Here is a 12,234-nt window from a genome sequence, read left to right on the forward strand (position 1 = left end):
TCTAGACTGCTGCCGAAAGTAAATCGAAAGAATGCGGCAGTTTTTTCGACTACGGAAAACCTCGTTTTACGAGGAAGAACGCCTTTCCTCAAAAGTGCTCTTTCAAAAAAATAAGGCGCTATGGAATGCAAACTACGCTTTTTCGAAAGAGTGTCTCCAGACTGCCTGGGGGCTCTCTTTCGAAAAAGCGGCTTGCTTTCTCGAAAGCACTGGTTGTCATCTAGACGCTCTTTTTCGAAAGCCTCTTTCGAAAGAGGCTTGCAGTCTAGACGTAGCCCTAATGACCACACGCACTCCCCCCCACCTCCTGAGGCAAGACTTGGTGCCCGGAAGGAGACGGCTTTTAAGCCAGCTCCCCACAAGCATCAGACTCCACAGAGCTACCTGCCCCGCCCCAGCACTGCTGCCTCTGATAGAGGCAGCAGTGCGGAGGGTGAGGGAGGCAGCCAGGAGCTGGTACCTGTGGGAAGCTGGCTGTCTTAGCTCCCGTGGAGCAGCCTGCCTGCCCACCACCCCTCTGCCTCCCAGAGAGCGCCCAGGTAAACACCCCTCCCCCCGCTGTTCTACAGCTCTACTCTATCCCTCCCGTTTCCGACTTGCTTAGATCCCTCTCCATCTCCTCCCCACTGCGCACAGCATGCACTGCGGCCGCAAGTCAGCGCCACCTGCTGTCAGGCTTCGGTGTCTCTCAGCGAGCCCAGCCAGGGGAGCTAAGTTCTGGGAGTTGCCAAGCAGAGCGCTGGTGACCAAGCACGATGGCAGCCAGCCACTAAAAGCCAGATTTTTAGAAAGGGATAAAGCAGAGTGGGATCTGCAAAAGCCTCTAGGCACCAAATCCTACGGATCTCAATGGTGTCAGGCAAGCAGGAGTTTTTCTGAAATCTTCTAGGGTGCCTAGCAATGTTCCCTCTAATCTTTTCCATCCATGTGCGGAATAATGTTATGTGCCCCAAGGCATGTGCGGATGTGCACCACAAACCTAGCTGTGAGTGCTCTGCTAATCAAGCTCCCAAACGGCCATAAAAAATTCCCAGCGTACAGGGAACGATGGTGCTTAGATAACTTTCAAAATCTGGCGCTAAGTGTCTCGGTCCCTTTCCTGCTCCTCCAACACAAGTGGTGAGGAAATTGTGGGACCTCCCCAGCTACGAAACCCAAGGCTGAGCCCTCCCTCAGAAGTCCTGGGGCTTACAGTCGGCGCACCGTCTATCTCATCAATGATCAGGCAGTTGGGCCTCTCGTTGGCCCCCAGCACAGACTTCATCTGAGTGGCAGCTTCAATCCGCGTTTTGAAGATGTCCGGGCTGCGGTCGTCGCTGAAACAAAGAGCCAATTGGAGCCGGTTATGTCCCTCTCCAGTTTATACTTGAGTTTATACTGACTCGAAGCTCTCCGGCAGGCCAGGCCGGGTGGCTGGGCAGAAGAACTGACTCACCTGGCGTTCATTTCAACGGCATTGTACCCTGCGTGCTTGGCGATAACATGGGCCAGCGTGGTCTTCCCCAAACCCGGCGGGCCGCACAGCAGCGCCACCTGCAGCGGAGAATGGGAACGCTGAGCAACGCACCCAGCGCAGGAGAGAGCTGCTCGATCCCCGACAAGGGCTGTGTTGCAAGGAGTCACAGCTCCGCCACCTGAAAACTGGTCTGTCTTTGAAGCGACCCCATCTTCCACCTCCCAAAGATCTGGGAACCACTCGGCCTTAAACTCCTTGGCTGTGTCTAGACTGGCAAGTTTTTCCGCCAAAGCAGCTGCTTTAGCGGAAAAACTTACCAGCTGTCTACACTGGCCGCTTGAATTTCCGCAAGAGCACGGACGATCTCATGTAAGAAATCAGTGCTTCTTGCGGAAATACTATGCTGCTCCCGTTCGGGCAAAAGTCCTTTTGCGCAAAAGGGCCAGTGTAAACAGCTCAGATTTGTTTTGCACAAAAAAGCCCCGATTGCGAAAATGGCGATCGGGGCTTTTTTGCACAAAAGCGCGTCTAGATTGGCACGGACGCTTTTCCGTAAAAAGTGCTTTTGCGGAAAAGCGTCCATGCCAATCTAGATGCTCTTTTCCGCAAATGCTTTTAACAGAAAACTTTTCCGTTAAAAGCATTTGCAGAAAATCATGCCAGTCTAGACATAGCCCTATAGTGCTTTATAAAGCAACCCTAGGCGAGGATCCTGATCAAATCCCAGTTTGGGTCCCAGTAACTGTGCCTTTTTAATTCCTGCCACTTCAACTGGAGAGAAAACACATTCTCCTCTTCCTGGCCTAAACGACTCTGTGATACTTCTGTTAAACATCAGCCTCGGCAGCTGAAAGGACTGCTAGAGAGGCGTGTCTTTCATACCCAAGTCTGGCAAAGTGATAAATACAAATGAAAACAGTTCATGTATTCATCAAAGGGATGGGAAAGTCCATTAATGGAATGCATTAGACAGCCTCCTGTCAGCATCAGTGCCAGCAGGGCACGATGGGATGTTTAACTTCGGAGAGTGCTTTGGGATGCCTTCTGGGTGACACACTGTTGTAGTAAGCTGAGAGTCTGCAACATAAAATCAGCAGGCCCGAAAGCTAGTGAGCAAGACTTTGGCTCAGCAGAACTACGAGCAGGAAAGAGGCTGGGTAAAAGAGAAATAGTATACGCCAGGTCATGCACAAAGAACGCCAAAAGGCACCAGGCACATTCCAGGGGGGGTGTAACAGGAAGCCTCACTGAGAAACATCTTGGTACCAAACACCTCCCCACCAATAACATACATACCGACCTAGGATCAGGACCAGGTCGCAATTGACAACATGATGGCTAGTAAGTAAACCCCCGTTCTGTGAAGTAAGGGGCGGTAATTAGGCAACAGAGGGTGGCAACCCGATAGGTCAGGAGTGATGTGTAACTTGTTTGTACCGGTGTATAAAAGTGAACCCCAAAGGGTGATCGACTGACCATGGCGAGGGTCGCTGGAAATCCAGGGCACTTAGCGCGTGTTAGCCCATTGCCACGGCTTACATACGGTGTAGAGGTGCAGCAGCGAGTCTGTTGGCTGACAACTATTATTGTGTGTCACTTGACAATAAACCTACTCTGGTGCTTTCGATCCTTATCTGATTTGTGGTCTCTGGGGGCTTCTTCAGGAGTCTCTTGTGTTAACTAATTGCACACGGTTAAAATGTTTAGACAGGGGAGCACACGCGCACACACGCAGCTAGAAGTTTATCCTCATTAACGGAGTAGAGGACCTGCCAGGCACCCATTGGGACAAACCCCAATTCTGACCGACAACAATTGTGTCTAAGTGGTTAAGATCCCAGTAGGGTATTTATTTAAAGCAATCTTTGCCATGACCCTAATTTACATCCCTTCACTTGCTGTTTATTCCAACAGAGGAGACGCATGCAGTGCTGTTGAGTTTCTATTCTTATTTGCCCTATAAAATCCATTCACGGGACCAATATTCCCCCTAATCGGTTCCATCCATGTGCGGAATAATTTTATGCGCACCAAGGCATGTGTGAATGGGCACCACCGGTAGAAACAAACAAAAAAAAAAAATCTAGCTGTGGGTGCTCTGTTAATCAGCTGGGGAGCATTGGAATTTCTCCTGAGCGATCGCACAAGCACCCAGCTTATAAGGAACACGGTACGGAACAGAACTAAGATGATAAAATGATCAGATGTGTGTGTGATTGCATCCGCCTAGAATGTATTTGCGCAGCACTGCCCCCTACTGGGTAACCCTGGGCCTGCTTCAGTGTATGTAATGTTGCCCTCTAGTGGAGGCCGTTTTTAGACGAGCTGGATAGGCGTAAGCTCGTGCCACGTCGCATCTCGCACATTGCCCTGCCCGTGCGTAAGCCCTGCCCGTGTGTGGAACCATCTCCTTTCACCCAGCCACTAGCCCACCCTTGAAACGTGCAAAAGGCAAGTGCAAGCAGAAGCAGGCAGGAAACCCCCAAGAATTCACTGAAACGCACACGAGTAAATCCACCTCTCTCAGGGTGGGGCAGGGAGCGGAGGGGCCGGGCTACTCATCGGCACCTTGTATTTGGGTCTCTTGTGTTGGTCCAGCTCAGCCTCCAGAATCTCCTCCGTGAACTGCGCCTTGCTCTTCCATTTGCTCTGCGGCTCCTTGGCCTGCGTGAAGGGTGGGCGGGCGTCGGCGCTCGGCTTGGCTTTCTTCACGGGCTTCTCCTTCCCGAACACCACCACGTCCCACAGCTTCAGCCACTTCAGAAGGCAGCGGTTTGTGTACTGAACGGCAGGGGAGGGAAAAGGGCGGGACACGTCATCGAAGGCGCTTGCAGGAGCTGCCGGAGAGGCGAAAGAGAGGTGCGCACGAGACACTCCCGTGTACCGAGGCAGGTCTGCGGACCACGAAGGGCGGGACACCCGGAGATTCCAAGGGGCTATGGAACAGCCATGGCCAGAGCCCTGGGCCCTTTATATAGTTGCCTGAGCATCACACCAAGCACTCTGAGCAGCAAGAAGGGCTGGGAGGGACCAGCATGGTGCACTCCAGGCAGTGAGGGCTGGCTGCCCCAGCTCCACCCCTTCTGCTGAGGCCCCGCCCCTTCTGGGAGCGCAGAGCTGTCCTTCCACCTTGCCCCGGTACTGAGCTGAAAGCATCCTCTGCAGTAGCTTAAAAAGCTACAATTTACGGCCCGCAAAGATCTCAGCTGGGGAATTTTTTCTGGGCACCCACAGGAAACAACCGAACAGCTCGGATCTGAGCCTTCAGGAGGGATTCCTCCTCACCCCAGCTGGACACCCAATACACCCTCAGCCCCATAAGAGGTGAATTAACTACCTTCAGGCATTGACATTTTAACCTTCTTTCCTGAAGGATGCCATTAGGGCTCCGAGGTGGCAGCTCCATCTAGAGCAGTGGTGCGCAACATTTTCATTCGTGACCCCCACAGGGGCCGCCAAATTTGATGGAGTGGGGGGGGGGGGGAGGGGAAGGGAAGGAAGCGTCCCTTTAATTGTGGGACTGTGGCCTCTCTCTTGCCACTCCCCCTGCCCCGTATATGTTGGATACCGAGCCGAGAAGCCAGGAAAAGCAGCTGGCTGGATCCAAGCGCTGTGAACCTCAAGGAAGGCAGTCACAACCCCTAAGGGGGTCGCGACCCACAGGTTATGCACCTCTGATCTAGCGGGCCCAGCACTGGATTGGGAATCAATAGACCCATGTTGTATGCCCCACTCTGCCACTGGCCTGCTGGGTGACTCCAGGCAAGTCCCTGCCCATCTCTGAGTTTTCCCTCCCACCCGTGTCTCTCTCGGCCATTTAAACGGCAGGGTCTGCCACTCACTGTATGTACGCACAGAGCCTAGCCCCACAGGGCCCTGATCTCAGCTGGGGTCTCCAGAAGCTGCCAGAACCAAAATTTGGCACCAGCCATCTTCACAATTGAAGATCTATCCTAAACAACAACCCATCAGGTCTAATGCGCGTAGGGCTCTTACATCATCACTCAGCAGCTCCGTGTAGCGACGAGGCGTAAATCGGTCGACCCACAGGCAGTGCAGCGCAGATTCATCCTCATCGTCAGCACCGTCTGTTTCCTCGTTAGCCTCTAGGGCCTCACTTTCAGCCTCTCCATGGAGGTGACTAAGAAAAAAGGCAGAGGTTAAAAACCTGAGAGCACAGAAGTGCTCAACCCATGAGAGCCGGTAAAGACAGAGCAAAGATCAGGCAATCAATATTACCAGGTCGCTCTGTATCAGCAGGTGTCATCAGAATTTACCGCTCCCCCAATGGGTGTGTCATCTACATTAACTGGAGGTGATTTCGTGTTTCCTTCCAGGTCATTGATAAAATCATTGAACAGCACAGCCAAGAATACATGCCTGCTGGACCCTCTTGAAAACTTCTTAGTACAGTAACACCAGGAGGCTTCCATCTGTGATCAGGGTCCCCTTGTGTTAGTTGCTGTCCATATACAGAGTAAAAGACCACCCCGGTCTCTAAAAGCTCAGTCTACACCAGTGTTTCTTAAACTTTTTGAGACCACGGAACGCCAAACAATAATATTTTTTTTATGCGGAACACCTACGATTTTTTTTTTTTTTTTTTAAAGAAAATTAAGTGAGACAAAAAAAAAAGACAAAAACAAAGAAGAAAAACAAAGAAGAAGAGGTCGCGGCACACCTGTGAGTTGCTCATGGAACGCCAGTGTGCCGCGGAACATAGTTTAAGAAACACTGGTCTACACAGACAGGAGGCGCAAACAGCAGGTGAACAAAAGGATCATCTGGGTACAGATGGGGAAACTGAGGCATGGCATGATTAAGTGACCTAACCCAGAGCCCCCCCCGCCCGATATCCTGACTTCCAGGTCATTCCTCGGACCACCAGAGCAGCCTTCGTCATAAAGAAACACCCTGGAGCACAGCTCCAATTAGCAGGATGCGTCAGGAGCTGAGTCCCGACTGAAGTTTCCTGTGCGGTGATGGAAGTGGCCAGGGTGTGTTGGCTGGGACCCCTGGCAGTAAATAGTACAAGGGCAGAAGGAGAACTGCAAAATGACCCACCTGTTTAATATTTCCGTCAGCCGCTGCGATGCCTCCAAAACCCGCCTCTGGCGCTTAAAAACAAACAGTGTTGGAATGGGAGTCAGAATCACTCTAATCCACAGCTGATGACTTAGCAGGGATTTCGTAAGGAACACTCTGCCCGGCAGGACGGCATAGAAGTTATACTGAGAAAATGTCACTTTGCTTTATTCCAAGAATTAAAATCCATATATTAAAACAGAGCAATTTCCGGGGGTGGGGGAGGCCCTCAAACACCACTTGCTTCTCAAGAAGGCCGCCTCACCTAGTCTGAAGAACCAGATTTTCCAATCTATTGTTTACAAAACGAGCTATTTTAGAGCATGTGACCCTCTCCTGCCTTATTTTGGTCCCAGTGTTCTAGCCACCCAAGAAAAATTCATCCTGCAAGTTTGTTCCTGGACATAAACTCTATGGTCCTTCGGGGTTGGCACACTGACATCCTGAGGGTGTTTATACTGAAACGCAGCACCTGCAATAATCTGATTAATTGTCCTGGGAACCCAAACAAGCAAGATCCAGGACACCTGGGGTCACCAGCGACGGACACAGACTGGACATCCAGCCAAACCGGCTTAAAGACCTAGCTAGAGATCGGTTTGCATGGTGCTCGTTCTCCAAGCGGACCATGCTGATTAGGGATCCGCTTTGCTGATGGTGATCGATGCTTGGAAACCATATCGTATGTGAAAGGAGGGAGAAGGGTTAGTTCAGCCAAAGCGAAGTGGGGGGAAGCCATCTTGAACGTTACTTGAGCCACATTATGCTAGGCAAAGCACTTGAGAATGTAGCGCAAGGAATAAATTTACAAGGGGTGACATGTTCAAAAGCACGTAAGTGACTACGTTCCACTTTCAAAAGTGACCTAGGAATTTAGGTGGCTAAATGTCACTGGAAGCCAATAGGACTTTGGCTCTACGCCACTTATTTTCTTTTGGAAATGTTACTCCAGTCTTTTCCCCCCAGCTCTAATTTCCACCATCAGATGGGAAGCAAGCGGCAGATCAGAAAAATACAGCTGTGGACGATACTTTAGAACATCTGGCACCTTGATTTTCAGGGGTGACCAATTCTGGGTACGTAGCTTAAGACATGTACAGACTGACTCTTTCACAGGTTCCACAAACGCCAATAGAGAATTGCAGAAGCCTACACCATATTGAACTTAAAGATTGAGGCACTCAGAACTGATGCCTGACCCTAGAAACATCAATCATTAGCCGAGAGAAGAGCGAGAAATAGGAACCGGGTGCCATACCTCTTCAGACACTTGCTCCTTCAGGTAGGAAAAAGGCACCCCCAGTAAATGAAGTGGTCTTCGCACGCTCCAGCCCAGAGAATCGGGGAGCTGTAAAGATCATATTTACAATGCACGAGTTCTCATTTCGCCCTTAGCAAGAGACATGGAGCATTCAGCTTTCATCACTGCACTGGAGGCCACAAAACAAACTTAACCAACCCAGCCCCCACTTGCCAGATCCTACCTCCACTCCTGTCCTGGAGTGATCTTCCTTCAGAACCATGAAGACTCTGGTGCCATCAGTAGACGTCACGTTGACATAGTCCTCCAGGATGGGCGGGCGCTTGAGTACCCGTTTGGGGTCCTTTTCAGGGGGTGGCGTCATGCGCAGGGGAGCCATGTCGCTTACGTCCAGGCTATCTGGGCTCAGGATCTTTGTGCTCCTTTAAAGATAGATCGGGAACACAAGTGCCCGTGAAATTAGACGTCCAGCAGGATAGCCTCAGCAAAACTTACTTCCAAATGGAAACCTTCCAATCTCAAACGCCCAAAAGGAGGCTTCATGGCCTAAGTCACCGGGAAATGGCAACAAAGCCAAGCAGGAAAACGCTGGGCGAGTTCCCCAACAAAGCTCTGTCATCCACCCAAAGCTTGCCATGCCGCATTCCCCGCTCTTCTAGCACTGGCGGTTCCTCACGCAGCCCCGCCAACGTACCAACATGCCGGCCTGCGGCACTTTGAATGCGGACACCGCAGGCCCCTCCGCACACCATTCCATCTTGACCCTCTTCATGTCCTAGAAATTCCAGTCCTCTCTTCCCTCCTTATCCAGGCCCCTGAACCTGACCCAGTGCACCCGACATGCCCAAGTGACACTCAAATATCACTGCAGTGAGCATGGTACCAAAATTGAGAGAGAGACTTCTGCTAGTCCAGCCCTGGACCCCTGAGGGGAAGAAGCTGTCTGTGCTCTTAGTTCTGTGAAGGGGGCAGGGAGAGGAGAGGAAGAGAGAACGGACTAGGGTAAAACCACCCAAATACTTTTCCCTTGAACCCAAAATGGAGATTTGACCCCCAGCTGCCTAAGACTTCTAATTTACCACAACAGTGTAGGTCCAAGACCGATTACTGACTGTCCAGGGCCTTCCTCGCAACAGGGACAAAACAATGAGAAAAGGGATTCCGGCCCTGTTCACCTGGCACTCGGCGGTTTGGAGCAGTCTCCGGGGGAAGGAGGTGGGGTAATATCATCCTGAGGGGAATCAGGAACGGCCAATTGGTCCTCTGCCCCAAAGTTCAGCTTCTTAACAGCTTCAAGTCTTCGTCGCTTTGGCTTAGGAGCTGTTTAACACAAAAGACAATGGGGCGGGGGCGGTAATGCTGATTACAAAAGGCAATGTATTTACGGAAAGGTATTTACAACGCCTCTCATCTGAGGAGCTCAATGCACTTAAGCATAACAGCCGCCATACTGGGTCAGACCAAAGGTCCACCTAGGCCAGCATCCTGTCTTCCAACATTGGTGAATGCCAGATGCCCCAGAGGGAATGAACAGGACAGGTAATCAGCGAGTGATCTAACCCGTCACCCATTCCCAGCCTCTGACAGAGGCTAAGGACACCATTTCTACCCCTCCTGGCTAATAGCCATTGATGGACCTAACCTCTATGAATCTATCTAGCTCTTTTTTGAACCCTGTTAATGTCCTGGTCTTCACAACATCCTTCAGCAAGAAGTTCCACAGGTTGACTGTGCACTGTATGAAGAAATATTTCTGTTTGTTTTACACCTGCTACCTATTCATTTCATTTGGTGACTCCTAGTTCTTATGTTATGGGAACAAGTAAATAACCTTTCCTTCTTCACTTTCTCCATACCTATAATGGTTTTATAGACCTCTATCATATACCCCTTTGTCTCCTCATTTCTAAACTGAAACATCCAAGTCTTTTTAATCCCTCTTCATATGGCAGCCATTCCAAACCCCCAATCATTTTTGTTGCCCTTTTCTGAACTTTTTCCAATGCCAAGATCTCTTTTTTGAAACGAGGCGAGCACATCGGCACGGAGTATTCAAGATGTGGGCGTCCCATGGACTGATATAGACGCAATAAGATATTCTCTGTCCTTTTTTTTTAAATGATTCCCATGCATCCCCGTTTAACAGATGGGCACAGTGCAGCCAACTGACTCGCCCAGCGAGTCAACAACAGAGACAGGAATGGAAGCCGTCAGCCCAAGTTACCAAGCCCATCCTGCTAAGACATAGAAACGTTTCTTGAATTGGTGATTCCGGGCAGTCAATTTTTCCGGTGAAAGGCCATGCCTCTGGGGACTGCTCCGTGCCCATCTTTGCAGTGCCCTGAGAACAAACCTTCAGTTGCCTCAGAGATGAACACGGGCTTGGGAGATGGGTGGCAAGTGTCCACATTACCCTCTAGGGGTACGTTTAAACTACATGGCTCCATTGATGGAGCCATGTAGATTTGTTGTTTTGGCAAAGGCAAATGAAGCCGCGATTTAAATAATCGCGGCTTCATTTAAATTTACATGGCTGCCGCGCTGAGCCAACAAACAGCTGATCATGTTTGTCGGCTCAGCGCGCTAGTCTGGACGCTCCCCTGCCGACATCAAAGCCCTTTGTCGGCAGCCCCGGTAAACCTCATCCCACGAGGAATAACGGGGCTGCCGACAAAGGGCTTTGATGTCGGCACGGGAGCGCCCAGACTAGCGCACTGAGCTGGCAAACAGCTGATCAGCTGTTTGTCGGCTCAGTGCGGCAGCCATGTAAATTTAAATGAAGCCGCGATCATTTAAATCGTGGCTTCATTTGACTTTGCCTACAACCCTAATCTACATGGCTCCATCGATGGAGCCATGTAGTCTAGACACAGCCTAGATGAGAGCAAACAGGGCCAAACTAGCCTTATGCCAACAGCTGGAGCTGGAAAGGGGAACAGTGGCTACAAAAGGCATTTAAGGTACAGCACCAACTGGAGCCAAAGGGAGGCACACAAGGGCCTCGCCTACATGTCTGTACAGCTACCCAAAGAACATTTCCAAGACATACTGAGTGCAGCAGGAGGCTCGTGAGGAGGCCAGTTCTCCAAACACTCCTCCTCCGATTCATGCAGGAGGTGCCGCTTCTTAGAGTTAGGTTCCAGAAGGCTCTCCACGGCGTCCCCTGGGTTTTTAGAGTCCTTTCCCTGGCATGGCTTGCCATGGGAAGCAGCAGAGTCCTTAACCACATCCCCGGCTGAGATGGCTTCTTCAAACGTCTGCCTTTTGCTTCGGAGCTGGGAGATTTTCGGGACCGATGGCTGAGACGAGCTACCTGGAAAAGAAACTACAGTGATGTATGTGACCCCTCTGTATGGGGGAAGCAGCCATGAGTAAGCCTGATTTTAGGAGGCGCCACACAGACTGCCAGCGGGCACGCACAGCACTAAACCAGTCCTTTCGCCCTGCTGTGCTTAACAGGTTTCTTTTGAAATCCCATCTACATTTGCTAGTCAAACCTCATCCCAGGTCAGTCGTGCTCCAAACAAGTTTAAAACACAGATGCTTGCCCCAAAGAGATGGAACCTAAGCGTGGGTGGGTCCTATTAAGACACATACAGTGCATATTTTTAGGGCATCAAACCCTGCCAGAGAAAATTCATTGTTAGTCAGGGAGCACAGACAAGGTTCAAGAAGACCAACCTGATGTACAACGGCATTAAGTACCCACTGCAACATGGCAACCCCCTATCTGGGGCAAGTCTCAGAAGGGTAGTCCTGTTCGTCTGGAGGACTAACATTTTTATTAAGGCATAAGCTTTCCTGGGTAAAGGCCCCTTCTTTTGAAATCCCATTGGCTAGTCACACCACATCCCAGGTCAGTCCAGCGCCAAGCAAAAATTAAAGACAGTTGCTTGCCCCAGGGAGATGAGCCCTAAGTATGGGTAGATCCTATTAAGAGAGGTACAGCGCACATTTTTAGCATGCTCTGTGATGGGGGCATAAGCTTTTGTGGGTAATCTGCTGGTCTTTAAGGTGCCACAAGACTCCTCATTATTCCTGGGGCAAGCAGCTGATGGATCCAGGCTGCATCTGCCGAGACGCCAGGCTGAACTCTGTAACAGACCTGGGGGGGCAGCTGCTCTCCCTCCCCCCGCAAGCAGAACTGCCACCGCCCCTGCCTCCAGCCTGCACAGCTCCCCGTGCAGAGGAAACAAGGCAGCCCCGCGCCACCCACCTTCCAGCTCCGCCAGCACCTCCAGCTCGTCCGCAAACTGCTGCTCGAAGTCATCTTCAATGCCGTACAGCTCCGGCTCCTCCATGGGCCCAGCGCCGCCTTGCACCGCCCGGCCGGCTCCCTCCGCCCCAGCCGCCCTGCAGCTGCAAACCCGGCGCGCGCGCGCCTCCGCCTCCTCCTCCTCGCGTGCCCTTCCGGGGAACGTTCCATCCGGCC

General features: G+C 51.3%; 1 protein-coding gene across 1 annotated transcript in view; it reads right to left on the reverse strand.

Annotated features, from left to right (window-relative positions):
* The window catches only part of CHTF18 (chromosome transmission fidelity factor 18), a 50,462-nt gene extending 38,257 nt beyond the window's left edge, over positions 1 to 12,205 (reverse strand). Inside the window, exons 1-10 of the mRNA XM_075899806.2 lie at positions 12,019 to 12,205; positions 10,852 to 11,115; positions 8,978 to 9,122; positions 8,026 to 8,224; positions 7,800 to 7,889; positions 6,521 to 6,573; positions 5,453 to 5,597; positions 4,025 to 4,237; positions 1,436 to 1,533; positions 1,193 to 1,316 (exon numbers count right to left, since the gene is read on the reverse strand). Coding sequence (XP_075755921.2) covers positions 1,193 to 1,316; positions 1,436 to 1,533; positions 4,025 to 4,237; positions 5,453 to 5,597; positions 6,521 to 6,573; positions 7,800 to 7,889; positions 8,026 to 8,224; positions 8,978 to 9,122; positions 10,852 to 11,115; positions 12,019 to 12,103 — 1,416 coding nt within the window. The 5' untranslated portion in view covers positions 12,104 to 12,205. The remainder of the gene's footprint in view (positions 1 to 1,192; positions 1,317 to 1,435; positions 1,534 to 4,024; positions 4,238 to 5,452; positions 5,598 to 6,520; positions 6,574 to 7,799; positions 7,890 to 8,025; positions 8,225 to 8,977; positions 9,123 to 10,851; positions 11,116 to 12,018) is intronic.
* Positions 12,206 to 12,234: the final 29 nt, after the last annotated feature.

Source organism: Pelodiscus sinensis, chromosome 15 (assembly GCF_052426305.1).
Source record: "Pelodiscus sinensis isolate ZL-2025 chromosome 15, ASM5242630v1, whole genome shotgun sequence".
Classification (NCBI taxonomy): Eukaryota; Metazoa; Chordata; order Testudines; family Trionychidae; genus Pelodiscus; species Pelodiscus sinensis.